Source organism: Semicossyphus pulcher, unplaced genomic scaffold (genome assembly GCF_022749685.1).
Source record: "Semicossyphus pulcher isolate SPU_LCO1_2020_fin unplaced genomic scaffold, fSemPul1.0.p SCAF_1, whole genome shotgun sequence".
Taxonomy (NCBI): Eukaryota; Metazoa; Chordata; class Actinopteri; order Labriformes; family Labridae; genus Semicossyphus; species Semicossyphus pulcher.
This window is the reverse complement of record NW_027211603.1, coordinates 27,898,357-27,923,734: the sequence shown is the minus strand read 5'-3', so window position 1 is coordinate 27,923,734 and position 25,378 is coordinate 27,898,357. Positions and strand designations below refer to the sequence as shown.

At 43.5% G+C, this 25,378-nt stretch overlaps 1 protein-coding gene across 1 annotated transcript in view; it reads left to right on the top strand.

Annotated features, from left to right (window-relative positions):
• The window catches only part of LOC138590196 (tyrosine-protein kinase CSK), a 56,692-nt gene extending 37,124 nt beyond the window's left edge, over positions 1 to 19,568 (top strand). The window contains exons 4-13 of the mRNA XM_069660784.1: positions 276 to 388; positions 5,872 to 6,091; positions 12,101 to 12,194; positions 12,721 to 12,786; positions 12,898 to 12,997; positions 13,376 to 13,466; positions 14,660 to 14,733; positions 15,408 to 15,603; positions 17,650 to 17,736; positions 18,130 to 19,568. Coding sequence (XP_069516885.1) covers positions 276 to 388; positions 5,872 to 6,091; positions 12,101 to 12,194; positions 12,721 to 12,786; positions 12,898 to 12,997; positions 13,376 to 13,466; positions 14,660 to 14,733; positions 15,408 to 15,603; positions 17,650 to 17,736; positions 18,130 to 18,312 — 1,224 coding nt within the window. The 3' untranslated portion in view covers positions 18,313 to 19,568. The remainder of the gene's footprint in view (positions 1 to 275; positions 389 to 5,871; positions 6,092 to 12,100; positions 12,195 to 12,720; positions 12,787 to 12,897; positions 12,998 to 13,375; positions 13,467 to 14,659; positions 14,734 to 15,407; positions 15,604 to 17,649; positions 17,737 to 18,129) is intronic.
• The last annotated feature ends 5,810 nt before the right edge of the window (positions 19,569 to 25,378 follow it).

Genomic DNA, 25,378 nt, shown 5'->3' with positions numbered 1-25,378 from the left:
GATAAAGTAAATCAGCTTTGGATGCCTGTGAAAATAATTTGATTGTTCCTTTTAGCCTGAGGCGCTCTCTAGCTTGTGTTGGTGGAGAATATATGCATGCAATGTGGGCTGCTGTACATCTTTAATATGTAGATTAGTGTAGGTTTCTAATCCCACCGCTACACTTCTGCTACCACCTCAGCGTGTTCGGAGAGGGACGGGAAAGCTCCTCACATACTGAACGACTTGTTAGCATCGGTATTAAGGTTGTGTTGTCGTGTGTTTGTCTGTTTCAGGATCCCAACTGGTACAGAGCGAGGAACACAGTGGGCAGAGAGGGGACCATCCCGGCTAACTATGTCCAGAAAAGGGAAGGAGTCAAGTCAGGAGGGAAACTCAGTCTTATGCCGTAAGTACCACAGAAGTAATAGAGGAGAGACGCAACAAAGCTGTGTGTGTCTGCAAGTGTATGGGCTTTCTTCAATGTCTCCAACACATACAAGGACATATAATAAAATGTATTATAAGAGCAGCGCTAGATTAAAGGTCACTTTTGTAATAGTTCACTGTAGAATATGAAGGATGCTAAATTACAAAGACGCTTGTAGAAAAATGATGATGCATAATGCAGCAGAGATCAAAGCATCAATTGATCACTGCTTTTGTGTCCTCTACATCGTTGCCACACATGCTCTCCTTCCTTCTTTAATTCTGCGAACAAGTTGTTGAACCCCCTCGTTCACTTCTGTTCCCCGCAGTGAAGGAAATGTAGTGTTGATTTCAAAAGTCAGGCAAAGCATCAAAAGATGGAAATTCCTTTTGGTTGTGTTTTCTCTTGTCTGTGTCAAGCTGTCACGGAGGCCAGGACAGCTGTGCGCTACATTTGAATCAGGCTCTTTGAAAACAGCAGCAGCTCTCTGAAAAAGAGGAAAACATAACGAGAGGCGTATGCAAATGAAACGAGACAGGAAAGCCGAGAGCATGCAGGCTGCTGCAGTATCATTGCTCAGTTATGAGATGTTGTCATCTGACAGCCGCCAAACTTTTTGTGTGTATGCCTCAAGTTATGAGAAGTGTGCTGTTACAAAAAGTGTGTTTGAAGCGTTTCCGTTGGCTCCCTTGTTTTCTTGAGAATATGGAGGGCTTTCCAAACTGACCCATCTTACATAATAATCCCAGGAAAAAGTTGTTACACCCAAAAGTGAGTGAGCGAGAGATCGCTCCAAGGATCACACTTTGAGGCTGTCATTAGCTGCAGCTCAGCAGTGCTCTCAGAGACAGCGGTATGCTAAGTGTAACTTCTTGTTGGCAGGAAACATTTAAACAGACTTTTGACCCTCTTTGTCTCCCTTCATCGACCGCTGCTGAAAGCTTTGACCTCTCCTATTGCCACCAATCATACCGCCTGTCCTCACCATTTTGAACACGGTCACAGGGCCGTCCAGCTCTGGCATGTTGTGCTGTGTGTGTATGCGTGTGTGTTTTAAGGAGTCCCAGTGGTCACTTTAAAATTAGACTGGTGAGATTATTGTTTAACTGTGAGGCCTTTGTAAACACACAATAACAACATGAATGACTATACTTCAGTGGTAGCTCTGGTTAGATTCAACTTAAGAAAGAGATGATCACATTTAGCATTTAACTGTTCCTGTAGTCTGACGAGACTTCACCCAATTCTCTCACAAAATATATTAAAGAGCAGCTCCAGTCATGTCAAGACATAAAAAATGCTCTGCTTGAAATAATAAATTGTGTCTGATGTGTTTTTTTCTGCAAAATATGTTTAATCACCTTGTAAAAATCCTCCCAAGGCGTCTCCTCCTTCTCCCTCATTAAAAATTCCTGAATCTGCATAGGCCCCGCCCACTATGCACATGTACAACCGCCCCCTCTGTCGCGTGTCGAATATAGTTATTAGTAGTAAAGTTAACGTTAGTAGTCAGTAGTGAGTTTGCGATGACAGTAACAGTTGGCTCGCACATCGCCCAAGTGGTTGCCATAGGTTACACATAATGATATGCATAGCGTCACCCCGTCCATTAACGGGATTGGCTCCTTAGGTTTGTGACATCTCAAACCTGCCAATCTGAAAACGTGTTGTTCAGCCTGTCCTTGGTACACTGCAGTTTAAGAGCAGACAGGCCCAGCCATGGAGATGTTTACAAGGTTAAACTCCATTCAAAATTCCCCTGAAGCATATTGCAGAGTGCTACTTCACTACCATTTTTACTCAGCTCCTATTAAAGCAGGAAGCTAGACGGGGCTTGTTTGGATATTGACTGAAAGTGAGAACATTCAAACAAAATCCACATCGACGTCCGTAACTGGAGCTAGCTTATAGATCCTGTTCGTCATGGGGAAGGGACATTGACATTCGAGAGAGCTTAGCAATGGAGTATTGTATACTTTAAAGTATATTAGTGCAGGATTAGTCAACAAAATGTTGTTTGTTGACGGACATGACAATTTTTGAAATATATCAAGAATACCTACAAAACGATTTTTTGTCATTGTTGGGCCAGATGCTGAGGGGACATCAGGCCAAGACATATTTGATACAATAAAACATAAATGGCTGCCAGTTTAGCGCCGCGGTTAAATCATGCGTCCCATATGCAGAGGCTATAGTCCTCGATGCGGCCATGAAATCGACTCCCACCCTCTGCCCTTTGTCGCGTGTAGTCCCCACTCTCCCTTCCCCTGTTTCCAACACTATATACTGTCCTCTCTCTCTCTATCTCAATAACGGCATAAAAGGCCCAAAAAAGAAATGACATGACCCTCTATTTTGATTTCATGTGACTTTGAAAGGAATGTCAGACTCCCTAATAATTTGCATGCTTACACTTGCTGACCTCATGTCCTTACTGCTTCCTTTGAGATCACTGCATAGTTAAGTTGCTTTTTTAAACACTCTTGTCATCAGAAGTCGTTCCTCTGGAGCCCTTCGCCGGAGCCCTCAGGGACGTGTTCATTCTGTTGTGAATCACTAACAGATGTCTCCGAGAAGACCTCTCCCGCTCTTCTGAGTTACATAAAGGTTCAGCTGTGGTCTTCTGTCTCCACGCTCACCCTGAATGTTAGATACTGAGCAACATGCAGCCCCTGCCTCGCTCCCTGACATCCTGCTTGCCCTCTCTGCTTCCCCCATGTGGCAGATATCTGCAGCACATAACAGCACCACCTCCGAAGAAAGCCGGGGCATTCAACCCTGGAGCCCTACTTCCTCCTTTCCTGTTGTCCCCACCAAGTTGTTTACAGCATTTTTGTGCCTTTTTTACATCACTATGATGTAATGCTTGAAAACTGCAGTTATTTACCATGAACAGAACATCTAGTGTGCGTCCCCTGAAGGCCTATGTGTGTCTCTGGGTCGTCCACGCTTGGCGCCCGCTCTTGGATTAGTGGGAGTTAAGAGCTGCTGTCCATCGGAGAAGCTGCCTGCACTGATCTAATCAACTCGACCCGTATTAAGCTGCCTGCTACAAGGACCTCGGCTGTCTCAGGAGGCTGAGTAAGAGGAGGTGAAGGAGGAGGCGGAGGTGGGAGTGACGGAGGCAGCCCAAGAAAACGAACTAAATCAATTATAGCTGTTGATTACCGCCCATTAACCAGCCAAGACGGATAAAGACCCTGTGGGCTGCGACTGTTTACAGCTAATACGACTTTTTACATGAGGAGTGACGGAAATCAATGGGACACAGTGTTGGGATGGTGCTGTGTTTGAGCTCAGGACTACAGGGTCTACATGCAGGAGGAGATGATGTCGATGGATTATTGTATCTGTATTTTATTGGGAAATCTAGGAAACTAGATTAACTAGCCAAACACATCGAACTTCTAGTACACACCTTAATCTTTTCTGTTTAGACTACCGTAACTCCATCCTCACAGGCCTAACTCAGTCCTCAATAGCACGCCTCCAAATGGTGGTCGACAGTCTTTAATCACTCCAATTCTTGCCTCCCTCCATTCGCTTCCAGTAAAGAGCACAATCAGTTTTATTAATTACATGCAAGGCCCTTCACGGCCTGGCTCCTGCGAGCAGAACTATTGAGCCCTTATTCTAGCAGCCGGCCCCTTCGTTCTTCTGAACAGTTCCTCGATCACACTTCCAAACAGGAGGTGATCGTGCATTCAAGTTGCAGCTCCTAAACTCTGGAACAGTCTACCTCAGAACATTAGGTCTGTCGAGTCTGTGTTCAGTTTTAGACGGCTGCTAAAAATGCATATCTTGAGGTTAGCTCTTTCATAAATTCTGTCCGTGCATCATGCTTCTATTTGTGCATGAATGTATGCTAGTATGCTTGTTTCTTGTATGTATATGTTGTATTTCTGCCTGTGCAGGATTTAACTTGTGCACTCTCTCTTGTATGTAAAGCACTTTGCACCTGTGTGTTTTAAAAGGTGCTATACAAATAGAGTTTATAACTATATTATTATTTCAGAATATAGGTAAGTTGGTGTTTATTATAGAAACACAACAGTGAGAGTAAATAAACCATTGTCCTTGTTATGATCAGGTTTTCGAAGACGAGAGCGACGACGCATTTCATGATCTGAATTTGCCATATCGGATGTTCCCTTTCAGTCCGCTGGTTGTTGCATCATTAACCATCAGATGTTGTCTCAGATCAGTCTCCTCTTTTGACCAAGTATTGCCACAAGCTTATCCGGGTCTACTCAGGAGGAACACACCTATCACTGGCTGGGTCAGTGCTGCTGCATTCATTCTACAGAACCACGGTCCAAACTGTGCTCCGTCTGTTGTTGATGTAACTCAGTCAGTACAGAGATGAGAGTCGGCACCTCCAAGTCTGAGGCCGTGCTTCTCTGCTGGAAAACTGATGGGAGTACTGGATGGATTGCTCCCTCTGGGTTGGGACTGAGTCACTGCCTCACACCAAGGAGTGGATGGATGTCAAAGAAAGCTGCGCTGAGTAGATCAGAAACCTGGATAGTGTTATGATGTAAGATCCACACAAACCAGGATTAGACTGAAAGCCAGCTCACTAAAGTGCATGCAAACGCACTCACTTTAATGCAGCTGTCTAATCCATCCATTAGTAGCCTATAGATGTATCCAGCAGGCCATATGGTGAGGGTCAAGCAGGGTCATACGCCCGGCTTTCAAATGTAGAAGCAAGGGCTTTTTTTTCTTAGAGCATGGACAGCATTTTAGATTAGTAGAAAGAGTCAGATAATTTTCTTTCATGTCACTGTGTGATGAATAGTCATCCATGTTGGTCTCCCTGACCTCAGTCAGGAGTGGGCGAAGTCCTGAGTTTCGTCCTGCTCACCACCTCGTCTGAGCAGTGTGTGGACCTTCCTGTTATTGCAGTGCCTGCGTTCAGTTTCCCTCTCTGCCTCAGACTTCTTTTCTTTTGTGTGTGTGTGTGTGTGTGTGTGTGAGCTCCATGTTTCCTGTTGTTTGGGTTCAGGTACTTTCTCAGCGGCCCCGCCCCTGCACCGCTCCAGTCGAGCAGACTGGAAGCGCTGCTGCCGGCCTCTCATTACCGCCTCACTCTTGTTTTTCCACTTCTTCTTTCGGAGGAGAGCTGTGGGCTGTGATACGTGGAAGTAGATCCTTCTGTCTGGTTGAAGTTGCAAATGAGCTGCAAAATGAGTGTCGGGAAGATGAGAACCTGTGTGATGAGCTGTTGAAGGAGATCTTATCTGATGCGGGTAGCACTGACGCAGAGCAGATGACAGTTTTCCAAAAGAACCGGCACATTTCTGCACTTGGATCAGATTGTCTCCATGATTGTTACATGAAGTTGTGCCCAGTTCCCCCTCTTTCCTTTCCCTCACTTTCTTTGTCCCCATTTGCCCCTCTCAATGTCTGACTTCCTGTCTCCCCTCTCATAACGCTCTCTCCTTCTCCTTCTTTAGATGGTTTCATGGGAAGATAACCCGGGAGCAGGCCGAGCGGCTCCTCTACCCTCCTGAGACGGGCTTGTTCCTGGTGAGGGAGAGCACCAACTACCCCGGCGACTACACCCTGTGTGTCAGCTGCGATGGCAAGGTGGAGCACTACCGCATCATCTACCACAACGGCAAGCTCACCATCGACGAGGAGGAGTACTTCGAGAATCTCATGCAGCTGGTTGAGGTGAGGGACAGCGGCTTCCTTTATTCTTTATGTAATACTCTTGAATACCCGTCATGCTCTTGGCTTTCACTCTGACAGATGAAAAGGATAATTAGCCCCTAATCTGTGCCAATTGGTTGGCCTGTCTTAACTTAATAATAGTGGGAACTGGAAGTGTTGAGCTTAACAGACGGAGTTCTGAAGTCTTTTGCCTGCTGACATTCAGTCCATGTTCTTGTCTCATGTAGTTCTAGGAGATACTTCCTCTCTCCTCAGAGTCAGGGTCAGGGAGATGCAGGGCAACAGTTCAGGCTGCAGGGGAACCTCTCTGCCCTAAAACAGCTGTGTGGTTCAGAATATCAACTCCACCAACGTTATGCCAATATTAAAAAACATCTTTTCAAGCTTTATATATCGTTAAATTCATTTGTCAAGCAAGCGTCTAAATTCTGTGGATTTGTTGTTATTTGTCTCGCTTGATTAATAATAATATAATGACCTTTATTTATATTTCTTTTCTTTTCTTAACAAAGTTACAAAGTGCAGTTTAAAATACATTACCATTTAAAATGACAAAATTTTGAATTACAACACATTTAAAGAAAAACATACACAGAAATAAAAGCCTTTTACAATACAAATGTTTTAAGAAGAGATGTAAAAGCAGAGACAGATTTGGCAAACCGGATTTCAGCAGGTACGTCGTTCCAGAGTTTGGGATCGCCCTAAGTTTTCAGCCTGGCTCTGGGTACAACCAGCAAACCAGCTGATCTGAGAGGGTGCCCATGCTCATAGGGGTTAGTAAGTCAATGATAGACCTCGGGGCCTGGTCATGTAGAGCTTTTAAAGTTAGTAGTACAATTTTTAAATCAATACTGAAGTGGACAGATTATGAATGCAATGTTTTAGACCAATTTAGTCCAACAACCTGGACTGTTGATTGGACAACATTTGAAGAAATTATGTTGGGAAAAAATCATTTTTTTACATAATTCTAAAATATTGTGCATCATTTCTCACTTAGTTCAGGTTACGGTTGTCAAAAGTCACTACTCACTACTCAAGCAATAAGTCTCGGCAGCTAATGGGACATTTCTGATTACCGTATTGGTCCAAATATAAGGCAGGGTTTTTCCCGTTGACATACATCAAAAAAAGTGGGGTCGTCTTATACTCGGGGTCCAGACTTGTAAATGCCATCAGGACAATAGACTGCGCAATTTATCTGTAAGGCGAGTGTACCCCTCATGACTGAGGCCAGCCGTCACTCACAGCTACAGTGCCAGGGGGATGAAAGATGGAGAGACACGGTGATCATGCGGAACAAAGGGGCTCAAAAGAAGGCGAAGTTAACCAACAACTGAGGCGGAGTTATAAAGCCAATTTTAAGGTAACTGTTATTAATGCAGCAGAGTCAATAAACAACTGTCAAGCAGCCAAGAAATACAGCGTCACAGAGGGTAAGAGCCCAAAAAGACTGCTCTACAGATAGACCTCACTTTGATGGTTCATGAATTATTGGAATTTTGAAAGGCTTTTTTTTCTTATTTAAAATGTGACAATTTATTCTAAAATATATTGAAATTTTGATTTTATTTAAAATGTAAAATAAAATAGTTTTCTCTATAAAAACAAATTTGGTCTTCAAAACGTCTTTCAAAAATATAGTCTTAAAAAAAGGGGGGGGGGGGGGGGGGGTCGTCTTAATATCAGGGTCTGGATGTATGTTGTAAGCTAGGGCTGAGTGATATGGCCAAAATCCCATATCATGATATAACGATATATATCACGATATAGTATGTTTTTTGGTTATTTGATAAATAATTCATCTATATGAAATATTCAAATGGTAAAGCCTATTTTGGGTTAATACTCTGTGAATTAAATACTTGACAAATAAAAAGTACTGAGTTTGTGTTTTCACTTGGGCTGAGCCTGAGAGCTGTTCTGCATGTTAATCTCCATGTTAATAAACAGCGCCTCCCTCTTTAGTTCGCTCCAGGTTCACTCCCACGTGCAAGGGTTAGAACGTGAAGCGTTGTCAAACTATTGTTAAAATGGCTGTGAAGCAGTTCAGCCGCTGGTTTTGTGACATCACGATAGAGACGATATAGAGAAACACATACGACAGACATTTTCTTATCCTTTTAACGTTATATATTGTCATATTATTGCCCAGCCATATTGTAAGCAATTGGAGATCATTGCAGTTGATTAAAACATTTGATCTATAAGTCTTTGGGAATCTTTAATTAAAAGAACGAAGCAACATTTCTATATTTTTTATGATGTTATGATTAAGATTTGGAATCATTGTTAAATATTTATGCCCGTATTCACAATTTATGAAATGAAGTCTAGTTACTCTGAGCTCAGTCACGCAGCAGTTTGATTACATAACTCTGTAAACACAAGGCCCACACGCACATTCAGCGTCCCCACAGAGTTTCCCTCAAAATCAGACTCGAGTACATGTTCTCATTCTTCAAAAAGCCGTCTGATCCTCTCGCTCGCTGCCTGATATCTGAAAGCCGGTTCAGAGGGAGGACAGAGTGAGGAGAGGGGAAGACAGGAGACATGATGGCAGAGAGAGAGAGAGAGACAGAGGCCTTTCATCCTCTCGGATAAAGAGACGAGCTGGATTGGCGGCTATCACACTTCTAATTGGACCTCATCTCTTCGCCTCGCGGGGCGCTGGAAGTGGACGACCGGAATGTGCCAGCTGGCATCGAAACCATCTACATCCCCGGTGCATTCCTGTTATCAGCCACCCACAATCTCTATCTCTCGCCCCTTCTCCCTCTCTCTCTCTTGTTCACACCCTCCAGGCTTGGTTCTGCCTCCATTTCCTCTCTCCTCCCCCTCCTCTCTTTCTGCTCCCTCATGTATACCTGGCATATTGCTGTTTTTCCCCTCCTCTCTTTGTTATCCGTCTCTTACTGTCCCTCCATTTTCATTTTACATGTCTCTACATCTTGATCCTCTCCCCTCCCTGAATCCCCCTGTGTCTTCCCTTTCTGTCTGTAATAGCCTTTGACAAGATTCCTCACATTCTTCAGTGTTTTTCCGGCCTGCTCACGGTCCCCCTGCTCTTACTGGCCTGTCACAGCAGGCTCCACATAAACCTACACACACACTGTATGCAGAAGTATATAGGGACAGACGCAGACCTCCTGTCTGTCAATCACTACATCCTCGGCGATCAGTCGAGATCAGTGAAGGGGAAACAAAGATGGCTCCATGGGTGTAGCAGCTCAGTAGTAGTATTAGTATTTTAGTGTTAGTTACACCCTTCTGTGTTAATTATATATATAGACCTCTATTTACCCTGTTCCATTGTTTACTAAATATACATTTTCACTCATTAAAAGACCAGATTAAAGAACTAATTATGCAACACACATAAATGACTGTACAATTGTCCTGATATAATAAACACTACACATAAAAGCAACAACATTTATAAATGCAGAAGAACATCTTTATATTTGTGTATACATGCATGCATAAAGGGTGGTGCAGTTGTTGTTTGGCCAGTGCTGAATTATGTATAAGAGCTGACCCCTCCTTCACCATGCTGCCCCCTGGTGGTCGACACACTAACTTACACTCGCTGGTCAATTCGCCATGCTGCAGTTGTATAACATAACACAGGCTTTGTTCTTCATGGGGTAGCTTCTCCTTCTGCTGTTATTAATTTCACACATAGCACTGATGACCCATGTGACCTCAGACACTGATTCAGTGTTCTCTTACACTTCTGCTGCTTTATAGGTCAAATTTTCTTCATGAAATGTAATTAAAATTGGACTTCCTCATTCGTACTTCTCGTTGTCTAACCCGATTTCATGAGGATGAGCAGATACTGACAGGCTCAGGGTTTGTGTGGTTAGCTGTGTTTCAGGGGGTGACCTCTCTCACACCCACGCGCTGCTCCTCTGCTGCTGGTTCCCACAGTTAATGCTACAAACCATCACACCTCCATGCACAGGAGCTACTACAGAGCTCTTTATGTATACTGTCAATCTCCTGCAGAGCAGCAGTCACTTCAAAACACCGATCACTGTCACTCCAGTAGTAGTTTATTTTCCTCATGGTTGTGTACAGTAAAATTAGTTTCGGCTGAATGGAAATGAGGCGGAGATTCTGTTTTCCCTGAAGGCATGCTTTCTCTCTCTGGTGGAGGCAGATCCCACTGATATGCTGTACATATTAAACAGATGGAGCCCCCTCACTACCTTCATGTTCCTTCTGTAAAGTGTTGCTGGGAACGTCAGCCTGCTCTTTTATTTTGCATATCAAAAGCGCGCATACAGACTCAGCCTTCAGATTTAATACATGAACATCACATACGATCATTCATCAAGGCCAAAAGCTGCGTTCACACCAGAAGTCCCAGGAGCTACTGTTCAAGGAACTAAAAGGTTCCTCAGGCTGATTGTCTGCGTGTTAACGCAGGTCTAAACTGAACATTAGGCAAGTTAATCTGCTGAGGTGTGAAAATGTGACACCTGTTTTACACAGGTTAACATGGATAACAGGCATGCCATTTATTTTCAACAATACAAAATGTCACAGCTGCATTACTCTGTTGTTTAAAGCTCCTGTGAGGAGTATTTCGCTGGTTATGAAACAGACTGGGGGGGGTAGGTGTCAGAGGAAGCGATTAACTGCACGCTGTCTTTGTTTACAGTTTCCAGGCTAGACATTTAAAGTGAGTGATACATATGACTGTTAAAGAAAGCAGAGTAAGATTTTGTTGTAAAAACCACCTCTTAAGCATGTGCAGGACAAAATCAGCAAAGAGATAAGAGCTACAGCTTTGTCCACAGGGGGCGCCAAAATCAACACAAACCAAAAGTTCCTCACAGGAGCTTTAAGCTTATTTACTAGTTCCTCCAGGTAGTTGCGATGTATCAGTCCTACGAATTCATGCAAACTCCACTATTTGCCACAACATTTTCTCGACCTTGCAATTTTGGCCAATTGCTGCAACATTCCAGCAACAATTACCAATGTTGAACACCAAACATACTTCTTTGATGTTCTTAATATCGATCCCTTGAGGTCAGCATTGTTGTATAAATATCAGAGGGCATCTTTTACTGTTTCTTTAATACGTTAAAAAAATCTTGCATGCTGGAGACATACTTCTTTGCTGTGTAGACAGTAGACAGCTGTGCAGTTCTAATGAGGCTCCAGTGTGATCATCTCACTTTCATGAGCAACCAAATCAGCCTCAAAACAACACTGTCTTTAAGGAGAGTAAGAACTTCCACTTACCCACTTCCTAATGCCTTGAGTTGAGCGTAATCAGGCCGTGTTCCTAAATTTCTGCCCACCAAAGTCTCTGTTTCTGAGTTTGTGTCATCGCTGATCTCACATAGTTATTGGACAGTGAAATTGTAATCCCCTGCTCTCTTATTAAAATGTTTACACTGCCGAAGCCTAAAGAACGGCGTAAATGTAATGGCATTGTAATGTGCACGTGCAGTTTGAAATGAGCATTTCATGGCAGTGAATGTCATTCAGTTTTTACACATTTTATTTGGGATCTTGACACATAAATCAACTGGAAGTGATGTTAGAAGACAACATCTCGCTCACCCTACATTAGGCTTTATTCCCTGTTGTCCCACTTGCTCATCGCAACTTGCATTGCAACTTTTTTTTTAAAAGCTGCTGCGTCATTTTTGGCCGCAACAATCACAGAACCAGAGGATGGATCTTTACTTATTTGAATCTATGCTCTCTACTCCGTCTTAGAAACTGAGCTTACTGCTGTATAATGGTTAAATTGACAGCCAGTTCTTCAGAGTGTTGTTAATACTGTATAAGATAGCACAAGCATAAGCATTACCTGCTTTATTACATTGTAGTTTGTTGTATAGTTATAGTTTAAGTGTTTAATGTTTCATGACATCCCAAAGGAACCTGGATTCTTGTCTAATTCCCAAAACTTAAACGACTTGACTTTTAATCTTCATGTATTGAACACACATTTAACTCTCTCTCTTTCTGTGTCCCCAGCATTACACCAAAGACGCCGATGGCCTTTGCACCAGGCTGATTAAACCCAAGTTGATGGAGGGAACAGTGGCAGCGCAGGACGAGTTCTCCAGGAGTAAGGACACACTGAGCTCATTACTCTGCTCTACAGGGACACAGGAACCAATACACACAGGGACGCACTGTGCTTAGGTTTATACACTGTCACGTTAACCTCACAGCTAGACGAGGCCTGTGTCTACTACAGGAATCCACTGTCATCCCAGTCCTAGTGGCATTAATCAACAGAGGGTAATTAATCTTTGAGTGTTTGGGGACGGGTGCTAGGCTTCAACCGGACTCAAGGTCAGTTAGAGTCTCCTGCTCCTCATGAACCCATCTGACCGGCTAATTCTTACAGACAGCTGGGAAAGCTACATGTTTGAATAAATCAACACATCATTCAGAATGTGAAGCTCTCTCTCTGACCAGAAGAAATATGTGACAGTCATTAATGAATACTTAAACACATTTCCTGAATGGTTACAGTAAGTACTTCTGGCTGCTGCCTTTCCCTGGGCGATTTGTGGCAGTGTTATTAGATTTATAGCATTTTTGCTGATGATTGTGAAGTATGCTAACTGGTCTTTGTCCTCTTTCAGGCGGCTGGGCCTTGAACAGAAAGGAGCTGAAGCTCCTGCAGACCATCGGCAAAGGGGAGTTTGGAGGTGAGGAATTGATTTCTGCATCATTTACTTTCATACATCAGAGCCATAATCACAGACCAAAGACGTCCTGGACATTGTGCTAAAACTTCCTCCTGTATGTGTCCTTGTCAGACGTGATGGTGGGAGACTACAGAGGAACCAAGGTGGCGGTGAAGTGTATCAAAAATGACGCTACAGCGCAGGCTTTCATCGCCGAGGCCTCCGTCATGACGTAAGAACATAAAACTACCGCTCTGTCCTTAACTGAAGCCGTATTTGCAGTAATCAGTGATGCTTTTGACCACTTGCAAGACATGATAAGGACTGATCCTAACATAAGGATTCCAGAAAGGAATGTTGCAAACCCACAGGGAGAAGAAGGTACTGGAAGGTGCATAAGAGGGTTAATATTAGCACGACAGGCTTCAAACACACTGCACCTTTAAAACATGTTTGTACGTGGCTGCACCTTTACCTTGTAAAATAGTCATTCTATATCACAGGTTTTTTTCAGGAAAATGTTTCCGTTTCTGCAAAACTCAGACTCCTGTAATGTTTTCAAATATACTAACACTTGATTTTTCTGTTTCTGTTGTGGTTTTTTTTACAGGCAACTGAGGCACAACAACCTGGTGCAGTTGTTAGGGGTAATTGTGGAAGAGCGAGGCAGTCTCTACATCGTCACAGAGTACATGGCTAAGGTCTGTCCCCCATGTTTATTATGTTTCTACTAAAAACTCTAATGGCAACTTTTCAAAGCCTTAATATGATATGAAACTTGTAGAAAAAGGTTTGGAAATCAGATCAAATTTTTAAAAGGTTTTTTTTATAGTTTAATCTTTAAAAAAACGAAGCAGTTTTATATGTTGGACTATTTCTTGGCCAGGAGAAACGACTGTATATAAAGATGGATGATGCCTCTCCATCTGCTCTCATTATACGAAATTGATGCCAAATTAGCCCCTGTGACGAGCGCTCCCTTTTGTGATCGGCGGTCGGAGCCGCCACTTCAGCTAACCATAACACACACTTAACTTACCGACAAAACAGCAAAGATCCCGCACGTTGGCGTGTTCAACAGCAGAACAGCTTCTTGTGTTGGTCTGAGGTTAACGTTCACAGATATGTAAACTTCAATGACTGTAGTGATTGTTTTAGTTACATCTCCTCTCGCCGTTCCTCCTCTATTCTGCTAATCCGGAGCAGAAGCTGCAGGAGGCGGATTTGTCAACAGAGCTGTCAATCATCATTTTTACAGCATCAAATAACTAATTAAAAATAAACTTTTTGATTAATAAAGAACTAACTATAATGACAGAAACCATGTTTGAAAAAAAATTATTTGATGTTTATTTTAATTTCATAGTTTGACTCATGTCCCGTCTGTTAACATGGAGGAGGCGGGCCTTATTAACCTATACTGCAGCCAGTCAGCAGGGGGCGATAGAGAGGGTTTGGCTTCGCTTTTAGGGAGCTGTCATGTCGTCTATTTTTTTATACAGTCTATGGCGAGGAGCAGAACATTTTTGGAGCCTCTGTCGTTCAAAAAAATGTCCAGCACATGACAGTACACAACGTAGCTTAAGGATTTATAATTTTCCTACATCTTGTTTAGTGGTGAGCACTAAAGACAGCTGAAGGTACATATTGTGACAGAACAACACCAGCTGTTCCCCTGATTCGTCTTTATGCTAACCTAAGCTAACAGAACACTAATGACAGCTTAGTGTTTACTGTGCATTCATCCTCTGATCTGACTCTTCCTGAGAAAACATTCCTAAAACTGTTTACAGAACATGTGGAACATTTCATATAAATGTCAGTGATTTGTTCCCCATGCTGTAGTGCTCCACGTCCTCTACATGTTGTGTTAACACTCTGATCTGTGTCACAGGGCAGCTTAGTGGACTACCTGCGCTCTCGAGGCCGGACCGTGCTCGGAGGAGACTGCTTACTCAAGTTCTCGCTGTGAGTCCTCTTCAGCTGTGTTCGAGCGCTCATCACATTTGTGGGGAAGATAAATGTTTCATCAGCACAGCTCAGGGTCCCGAGCTAAACTGCTGCTCTTCAGCTGTCAGGATTTGAAAAAGACTTTCCAAAGAGCCGAGTCACGCACTCGACTGTGAACATAAAAGAGCCCTTTGTTTGCACAAACAAGCCTGCAGGTTGTTTGTCTCGATAAATAGCTGCTTTATCTGAAAGTCAAGTGCTTGAAAGTCTTCATATATTTTTAATTCAACACTTTTTTATCTGATGCCGTAACCCAGAACGATCCAAACGAGAGCAAACATTAAGTGTCAACACTCAGATCAATAGGCATAAATCATCACATTCACTGGGAGGTTTTCAGGATTGATGTGACTCTTAAAAGACCTTTAGAGACGTGCAGCGGGCTGGGTTTTAACTACATGAACATAAAACAGGTAGAAAAGAACTGTGTAATATTTCTTTGACCGTCCCTTCTTATTAGGTTTATTTGCACTGTAGTTGTCATTTGATGCATCATGGCAAGAGCAAATGATAAAAGTCATAACAGCCACAAAAATGTCCACACAGATTAGGAAGCAGATGCACACCTGTGTGTTTGTCTTAGTCATGCAGCCTTCCTCACTAATCATCTCTCCTGTCTCCCTGTGTGTCAGTGACGTGTGTGAAGCCATGGAGTACCTGGAGGCCAACAACTTTGTCCACAGAGACCTGGCAGCTCGTAACGTGCTCGTGTCTGACGACAACATCGCCAAGGTCAGCGACTTCGGCCTCACCAAGGAGGCCTCCTCCATACAGGACACTGCCAAGCTGCCCGTCAAATGGACCTCGCCTGAAGCACTAAGAGAGAAGGTGAGAGGGGACGAGGGCTGGACTGGGGGTAGGAGACCTCGACCAGTGTGTTCTTGTGCTTTCTTTGCATTTCTCTTTGCTGTTTCACACACCTAAACTTTCATGAAAAGAGCACTTGGAAAAGCTTAAGTAGGGATGATAGCTATATGAGTAATTGCAGGCATATAGCAATTATTAAAAGATTGCTCTGATGTCACAGTTTCCAATACATAGGGCCTTATATAATTTACAAGTTTTCATTTTGAAGTGAGGTGAACTCAGAGTCACTTAATTAAAGTGGCAGTGAGCAACATGAACCTTCCAATGTAAAAAACCTTCCACCTCTCTGTATCACTCCGCTACACCAAACATGCACGCGCATTTTGCAACTGGTGTGTGCTACGCAGCCGTTGTGCGGTGCGTCTCTCTGCAGCACCAAAGCAAGGAGAGAGAGAGACGAGAGATGCTGTTTATTCCAAAAAGTTCACTTTATTGCAGGCAAAATGTTCAAGTACAGCTTAAGTTATCATTATAGTTATGATTCTTGGTGTGGATTTTTTTTTTACCCCTTAGTTCTACCGTTACTGTAAGAGCTACTGTTACCTGTCAAGAAGGACCAGGGCAACCTCTGCATCTCTTCAGCCCCTTACACTCCCACTCGTCTGATCCCTCTTTTTTATTACGCCTCTCTTTGTAGCTTTTTTCTCCTCCATGGTCTTCCTTCTTTTTGCTTCTTTAACAGTATATGCCGTTTTCGGCAAAGGAGGTACAGGAAATTTACCTTTAGTTGCCAAAGCTCCCGACTGACACGACCTCTGCGTGCGCTGCTGACACAAGTCACGTAGAAGCCAGATGCCGCTAGTTTGTACAGAGTCGCTGTGATTGGCTAGTTACATGGAAAGCTAACCCTGATTGGTTGTTGGATTCAGACCGGACACATTTTCTAACAAACTAAATACAAAGGGGCGAGCGCTCACAGTCACACATTAGCAATCAGCATCATTTCAATGTATTATTGTTAGTGAAATGCAATGATCAAAATGTGTTATTGTAACCAAATTCTTATGAAATAATGCTGCCTATTGTAGCTTTAAGTTGCATATACTTACGTAACATGCATAAGTAGGTTCACAGAGTGAAGGAAACAAGGCACAGTGGAAAAAAAGCCAAAAGCCTTTATAAGGTTGGCTATTTAAAGGTGAAACGATGAAGCATTGAGAATTATGACCACAAAAAACAAGCAGAGCAACAATTCACATGCGGTGGCAAACATGACCTTCTTCTGGATGTAAGCAGGTTCTCACTCATAGAATATAATCATTAGCTACTCGACCTGTCAGTAAATTGGAAACCTATCATGGTGATGTCATGTTTAATTGCATTACCTTTATTTTTAATTTATTTTTAATCTAGTTGAGTTTCATTATCACATTTAAACTTCATACAGATCAGGACACAATAATTACTCAGTGAATCATTTGTGTATGAAGTTTAACTATGTCTTCATGGCGCCTGTGTAAGGTATCACTGTAGTATGAGTAGCCCAGGCCGGGGGCGCCAGTTTAGCTCAGTGGTAAAGGCGAGCGCCCCGTGTACAGAAGCTCAGTTCTCGACGCGGTGGACCTGGGCTGTACTCCGACCCTCGGCCCTCTGCTGCACGTCATCGCCACACTCTTCCCCTGTTTCCGACGCTATCCACTCTCTTAACAAATAAAGGCAAAAGGCCAAAAAATAATCTTAAAATGAAGAAGAAGAAGAGTCGTTGCACAAAATAATGTTTTTATTACTCATACAAGCAAGTTTTTAAAATATCTGCTAATAGAAGCCATTCTTGCATGAAGGCCTGTTAATAGAAAAACTTTAGTTATTTGTTGTAAACCCATTTGTTGTTATTTTTGAAAAGAAAGGAATAGACCTGAGCAGGAGTCTTTAAGCTCTTACATAAATGTGCTTCTGTAAAAGCACCAAAACAAACGTAGACCCTCTCATGCTGGGTACAGTAAACCACACACCTGAGCTGCTCTCTAATTACCTCATGTTTGATCTCCCCTCTCTTTGCTCCAACAGAGGTTCTCCACCAAGTCAGACGTCTGGAGTTATGGGATCCTACTTTGGGAGATCTACTCCTTTGGGCGTGTGCCTTACCCTAGAATTGTGAGTACCTGAACACACCATGTATGTGTGGCTCACACAGGTCTGAGCTGCACCAGCAGAGGGCAGGCTTCATTGCTGGGATCACTTTTTCCTTATCTATTTATTATTGCACAGGATTAGTAAAATGTCTTGACCTCAGAATAATTAGATTCGTGCGATGTGACTGCTGGAGCAGGTGATGAAGGTTTGACACAATACGTGCTGTAAATTATGACTTTAATTATTTAGCATGCATCACCGCTCGTTACATCTGCATATTTAGTTATTTGTTGTTATGACAGGTGACCTTTGCGTGGCATGTTTTGGAGCAGATGAATCAGTTGCATCATTTCAATGTGGAGCAATGTATGCGTGTAGAGAACTGACTTTAACATTTCTGTCTCCGTCTCTCAGCCGTTGAAGGAGGTGGTGCCCCGGGTGGAGAAGGGATACAAGATGGACGCCCCCGACGGCTGCCCGCCCGTGGTGTACGACCTGATGAAGCAGTGCTGGACCCTGGACTCCGTGGTGCGGCCCTCCTTCCGTATGCTGAGGGAGAAGCTGCAGCATATCAGAGCCAAGGAGCTCTACCTGTGAAGAGGAGGCCCGTAGGGGGGGGTGAAGGGGGGAGAGGAAGGGGGCGAGACACAGCCCAGCACAGCTGAAAAATGGAGGAGGAGAAGAAGAGGGACCACAGCAGCTTCCTCCTGCCTGGGACTGCCAAACTGTGCCCCCTCCCCCGACCTCGGACGTCCCCCAGCCGCCCTCTGCTTCCATATAAGGACTGTTTCCTGTTTGTGTTGTAAAGCTTTTGCCAGACAGTTTCCTCTTCTCTCGGTGGGCCACTGCTCCTTCCTCCTCCTAAACCTGCCGCCTCTCTCTCTCTCTCTCTCTCTCTCTCTCTCTCTCTCTCTCTCTCTCTCTCTCTCTCTCTCTCTCTCTCTCTCTTCTCTTGGTCCAACTTTCTCCTCTTCCTCTACCTGGAAGACCCCATCTCTTCTTATTTTTTCCTCCCCTCCTCCTCTCCTGAACACGGCATTAACTGGAGGGGAGGCTGGCCTTTTCCTCCACGTTTGTCAGGTGCTCTTTCTTCCTCATCCGTGCCCCTCCATCATTCCTGGATCTTTGTATCACCATGTGGCTCTGCATGATTTCAGCACTCTGTCATTCCATCCCTCCCTCCCTCCCTCCCTCCTTCCCTCGGCGTGGTGTCAGGTGTGGGGCCTTCGCTCTGTGCCAAAGTGCCTCCAGTCTACAGAGCTCCAGACTTCCCTCCAGCACTTCTTTCAACTGGACTGTTGTTTAATTTTTTTAATCACCTTTTTTTAAGAGATCTTTTTTTATTGCTTTCTTTATTTTCAGGGAGGTTTTCAAACTGTTTTTTTAGTGCCATCTCCCCGACCTCCACCATCACCCCATCAGACTGTTCTTTTGTTTCAAGTGTCCATAAAGAGAGAGGATTTGGGGGCCAGTATCATGATCGTTCTCCAGCCAACACAACCCAGAGGAGGAGTGGTGTTACGGGGGTGCAGGACGATAAACAGGAGGAGAAGGGGGAGAAGCAGTTCACAAACATGGTCATCATACGTGGGCTTGTTTTTATATCAAAATATATTTAAAGGATTAAAAAAAAAAAAAAGAACAAGGAAAAAACTGACCGGTGCGGAGGAGAAGAACAGGAGGACTTTCAGGAGCCAGGATGTCTTGGCGTTAGGAATGTTCAGTGTCTCTGTGAACGCTGGGGTCGGGTGGTGCATGCTGTGTGTGAGAGGCCTTGGGTTCAACTGTCAGTGCTTTCAATGTTCATTGTTTTATTATGCTATCATGATTATGAATAAATCATTCCATCTGAACAGCGTGGAGACAAGAGCATCATTCTGCCAGCGTGTGACAGCGTGCGAGTGTGAGATCCAAACGCACATTTTATTGCGGTTTAACACACAGAATTCCCAAATGGAGTGATTATTGGAAATATTCAGTAGAGTCAGTAGGATGTTATATACTTGGCAACAATTAAATTATGTTTCATTTTACTCGGGTATTTTGATGTAGCTCTTCCAATTAATCACACCTGGGAGCAGCCTGTCACAGCGCCATGTATCCAAAAACATCACCAAAGCAGATCAGGGTTGAGTGCTTTGCTCAAGGGAACCTGATAAAGAGGAGCGTCCCCTCACTCACTATGTCCACTTATATTTTTCTGCCCAATCCACGTTCAAATTGAAGACCATAACAATCTCCTCTGCTAACGGATAGGTGTGCATTATATTATTATATTCCCATATACACATTTAAACCAAACTTCTGGTTGCTGTAATAGTTTCTCCTGGTCAGTGTGCGTAAAGTAGACCCATGGGCTAACCTGTCCTTACACTTAATCCTTTTTACTTTAAAGCTCCTGTGAGAAGTTTTCTGCTGGTTATGAAACAGACTGAATTTAATACTGATGCCTTTATGTGACCTACAAAAGCAAACCAGACCATCAGCAACAAGACTGATTATTTCTATATAGTTATTTTTAATGCCTGTAACCACTGCCGGGGGGGTAGGTTTCAGATGAGGTGGTTAACCTCGCGCTGCCAAATCAGCTTTTCTCTATCTTGTACACCGCAAAGATTCACAGTGAGTGATACGTGTGAATGTGAAAAAAAAACAGGATGAGATTGTTTGTTAAAAAACACTTCGTCTACATGTACAAGACAAGATCAGCAAGAGGTACAACTTTGTCCACAGGGGGCGCCAAAATCAACACAAACCAAAAGTTCTTCATAGGCGCTTTAAGAGCACCATGCATTCATCTCAAGTAACTACCTATTTACTGTGAGCACCCAGTATTTTTTCTGTTTCCCCTTGTCATATTGACCTTGAAGCATTTCCTTATTGACACGGGTCAGAGGGCAGCAACAACCCTTGTTCTGTCTGAAAATTCACTCAATTAGACTTCAGGAGTTAGATGATTGGCTATTTCCATAAGTTACTTTTTTTTCTTTAAATTGGGATCATTTTGTTTCCATTGACGGTGTTTCCTTGCTGAGTTTGGGCAATGGTATAATAATAACACAATATTTTCTATCAAAGAATTTCCTTTGGAAGGTACTGAATTGATTAAATGTTGAACGCAGTTGTAGATTTTGTTTCCTATCTCTTACAGTGACTCTAAGAAGATTTCATTTTGGCCAATATGAAGAGGAGTGACCAAAAGCTCAATTCACACATGGGCATTCATGGTGGTCGCCACAGACAGAAGGTTTCTGGTTTGAATCCCGGTTGGACATAGGTGGCCTTTCTGTGTGTGGTTGTGCATGTTCTCCCTGTTCATGCATAGGTTCTCTCCGGGTACTCCGGCTTCCTCCCACAGTCCAAACACATGCTGGTTAGGTTCATTGGTGACTCTAAAATTGCCCGTAGGTGTTAATATGAGCGTAAAAGGTTGTCTGTCTCTGTGTCAGCCCTGTGATTTACTAGCGATCGGTCCAGGGTGTACCCCCGCCTCTCACCCAATGACAGCTGGGATAGGCTCCAGCACAGAACTTGAATAGTTATGGGTTTAAAAGGAAGGAGAGGCCTTTCACTATCAATCTGAGAGGTTTGAGATGGAAAAACACTTTTTCCTAATTGATAATTTCCTCAACAGGTTTTTCTGTCATATTTCTTTTAGCCTCCCTGTCTCCTTTAACCACATCTAACATCCTATAAAGAGAAAATAGTTCTTTGATTTAACTAGTCAGCGCCGCGTGGGAACCTGTGACGAGACAAAATGACTGTAAAGTGATGAAAGAAGAGTCTCAGAGCCCGATTTCTTCACAGATGTACGGCTATAAATAATCCTCCTGTGATAATCTTTTGATCGCAGAAGTGCTGTGAACAGGTGGTGAAGTGTCAGCAGAGCCTTTTAGGTGTGAAGTAGTGTTAATGTTATGTCAGCTGACAAGTTCCTGGCTGTTAACACGACACTGAGATCACTGCGCCGCCTCTTGTCTTCTGTGCCCCCAGTGCAGTGACTTACAGGCTGACGAGACAGGCAATATATGACCTTGTGCTTCCTCTGTATCTCTTTCAAATCTCTTCTTTCATGACTTTGACCAAGCTGAAGCATCTTCTGCTGCTGTAGAAACAAAAAGAAAACAGTTGTTTGGGGGCGTATTTTCATGTGATCTCTATGAATTTTAATGACAGTGACGGGGCGGTAACAAAGGGACGGTTACGTAAGAACACAGTTTGTGCTCATGGCCATGACTGTGCTGCTGTCAGGACCTATCACGCCAGCCCCAATATACCGTCCTGCTACAGCTGCACGAGACCGGCCTTCTGCAGAGACCCCCTCCCCTCCTTCACAATTCAGTGTGTCTCATTGGATCGTTGGCAAACGCACAGCTCATTAGCGGATCGAGGCAACATTTTTGGATGTCGTCTGACTGTTAGAAGTCACCGCCGGGAGGCATCATACAGTCTGTGTTCCCAGGGGAGCTGGAAAAGAGCAACACAAAGATGTAATCTCACATTGCATTTGGGAAGAGTTACTCAAGACATCCGGGTTTGGATTTTGAGTCGTACATATTCATAAGGAGGTCAAAGGTCAGAGGCAGCTGCTTCCTTTTATCACACTTAAAGCCTTTTTCAAGGAAACAGTCTTGTGATTCTCTCTCTGCCTCCTCACCATCTGCCTCCATATCAGCATATATATTTATCTTTACAGTCATAGTACAGTAAACATTAAAAATGTATGTAACATGATGACTAATAATGATATATTTTAAAATGTAAAGCCCAACTGGAGGTATCACTGTGACGAGAGCTCGTGGTGACAGGAGTGCGAGTTAATACGAGGCTCTCACGTCTGCATGCCGTGGTCTTCGTTCACACTTAAGTAATCCTGACAACCACACAGCTCTGCGTTCTTAGCAGGCACAAGCAGGAGGATTGATGTGTTAATCAGCTTTTGATAAGTTATGAATCTGAGCTACTGACGACAGCCAGGCACACTCGACGGCAACAAATTAGCTCCTGAATTAATCTGATTACGCCAACACTAGTTTTTTGGGCGAGCCCGAGTAAAGCGCTGAAGGCTGCACATGTTTCTGTGGTGTTGGCATGTGCGCCGTTCTCCAGCGTGTCAGGCTGGACCTGACACATTTACATGTGTGACAGAATGAGGGTGAGGTGGTGAGGAGGGTCATGTGTTTGTTTGTTTTTTTTACTTCCCCTCAGCCTCGGCTTTGTGTGCTGTTGCTGGGTTACATGACGGCAGATTTCTTGAAGGCACATGACTCACCAAGAACACACATGAATCTGTGTGCTGACTCTCGCTCCCATCACTCAGCATTAACAGTTCAGTGTTTTCAGGGAGACATTATATTTTCTTGCATCACAGTTTTTGCACCACAGCTCTGCTTTCTATGGACACTTCCTTTGGGAATCTAACCCGTAAGATACACTTAATGATGTTCTGATACCATTTTTTCCTTCCCAATACTGATTCTGATCCATAAACATGGCTGACATATAAGTATAAGCCAATACCAGGTACACCTCCATCATTGTGATAAAAAAATATATACATATTATTCTTGCAACAGCTGTACACTACTTAGCCTGTGTGGATGTGGTGTGCTTGCTATTAATGTTGTATGGCCTGGCTCAGTACACTATAGGGACTCTAACAGAGAAACATGCTAAGCTAACGTTAGCTGCAGCTCAGCTTGCAGCCCCTCCTGAAGCCCTGTGTCAGACAACGTGTGTTGGAGAAATACTGATTAATGTGAAAATGCTTGACTTTGTGTTTTAACTATTTTTTTATAATCTTAACTTTAAATAATAAAAAAAGAACACCTTTGTGTGATATAAAAACACTGACAAAAACCCAGTAGAAACACTTGTCATGATAGCACGGACATGAAGTTGTTTTATAATTAATGTCCGCGGGGCCCTTCATCCTCTCCTAATGAGAAAATGAGACATGACAAAGGATGAAAACTTGTGTCAGCTGGAGTGCTCACAGTTCATCTTTGTAAAAACATCAACAGTATAGCTGTGTCTCAATTCAGGGACTTCGAAGGACATGGTCTACGGAGGATGACTCATGCGTAGCCTGTGTAGACCGTTAAAGCCAAACTGAAATGAGACGGTCTGGTCTACAGAGGATTTCCTGTTTGCTTCACCAGCTGTTCCCTCCCTTAACCTTGGGCCACCAGACGCCGCTCCTGTCACCTAGCAAAATGTAGCTAGCATAACTAACCTCACGTAACTTAACCTATTATTTTAAATATAATTTGTTTTAAAGCCCCTTTCGTTTTTTAACATTTGTACCTGAGTTATTTGATTGATTTAAAACCAAAAACTCCGCCATCTCGCTTGAATTGGCGCGCAATGAATCTCGGGATACGTTGGGCCACGAAGGGTGAATGCTATGGTCGTATCTGGGCTTTGAATATGTCCTTTAAAGGATGCAGCCCCTGAATTAGGACACAGCTATTCTCTGCTGTGGCTAATCTCTGAATTGCTAGCTCGCTTGAAAAACACTTAAAGGCTTAAAGCCAACTGCTATTAATTAGCCTCTTCTCATTAGCTGGTAAGTAAATTAAATATTTTCTGTGTTTGTTAGCAGCCTGTTGTTATGCTCATTAGTTACTCGCTAATACCTGATACTGTACGTAAGGTTGTATCAGAGGCATTTTCATTGGTTTCGCTATCTCAACTCTAACGTCACTGAATAGGAAGATTTTAAAGTTTTTCTATACCAAGTTTTTAGTTGACAGGTGAGTGATTTTTTTGCTGTCCCCTGTCAAGTCTAGCAGTAGTGTCATTTTTACCCTACAGATGTGAGAGTGGTATCGATCATCTTGTCCAACTCATAGCACCAAAGTTTCATAAGTGTTCTTCCCAAAATGTTTCCTGTAAAGACAGGGCGGTGATTTGGGAGATTGCAGGGCAGAAATTCTGGATTGTACTGAATTACTTACACTGACTGGTTTGTTTATACAGCTCCAACACTGTTATTGAGTGAGTGTGGGAGTTCTCCATTTCCAGCCTGTTTCAGTGACAGGCAGCGGGCGTCGAGCTGACAGGAGATGAAGGAAAAGATATTGACGTTATCAGGCCAACATAACGGACGGCTGAGTCAAATGTGTGTGAGATCTTTTCACATGAACACATCACTCGGTCACTGACTGGGCTCGTCCCGCGCCTCTTTGCTACACAGGCCAAAAATATTCTGTTTCCAGCTGCAATTAGCATCTATTAGCACAGACAGTGATGTTAGCCTGTCACACATGGGCGCCACTTCTTTGTCCTTGTGTGTGTGATGGGGGGATTGCATTCAGTCCTGTGTGCTGTGTCACAGCAGTGTCGTCCCTGCTGGCTGAATGCAACATATGGAGTTATTCTACATGCTCTATTTACTCTGATATAGCGTCACTTCTGTCTGCAACGTAACTGCTGACCTCTTGACGTCACAGTAGGATGTAATTGATTATGAATCTCTGCTGCACAGACAGCTCAGGGTATTTTTCATGTGGGACTGCAGGAGGCATGACCTCGTAAAACAGAGCAACTCAGCAGCAACCATCCATGACCTCAGACGTCACAGAGTCACAGAGCGTCATCAGGACATCCAGCACTGAAGGAGCAGACCTTCAGGAATCAATTTCATGGAGTCATATTTCAC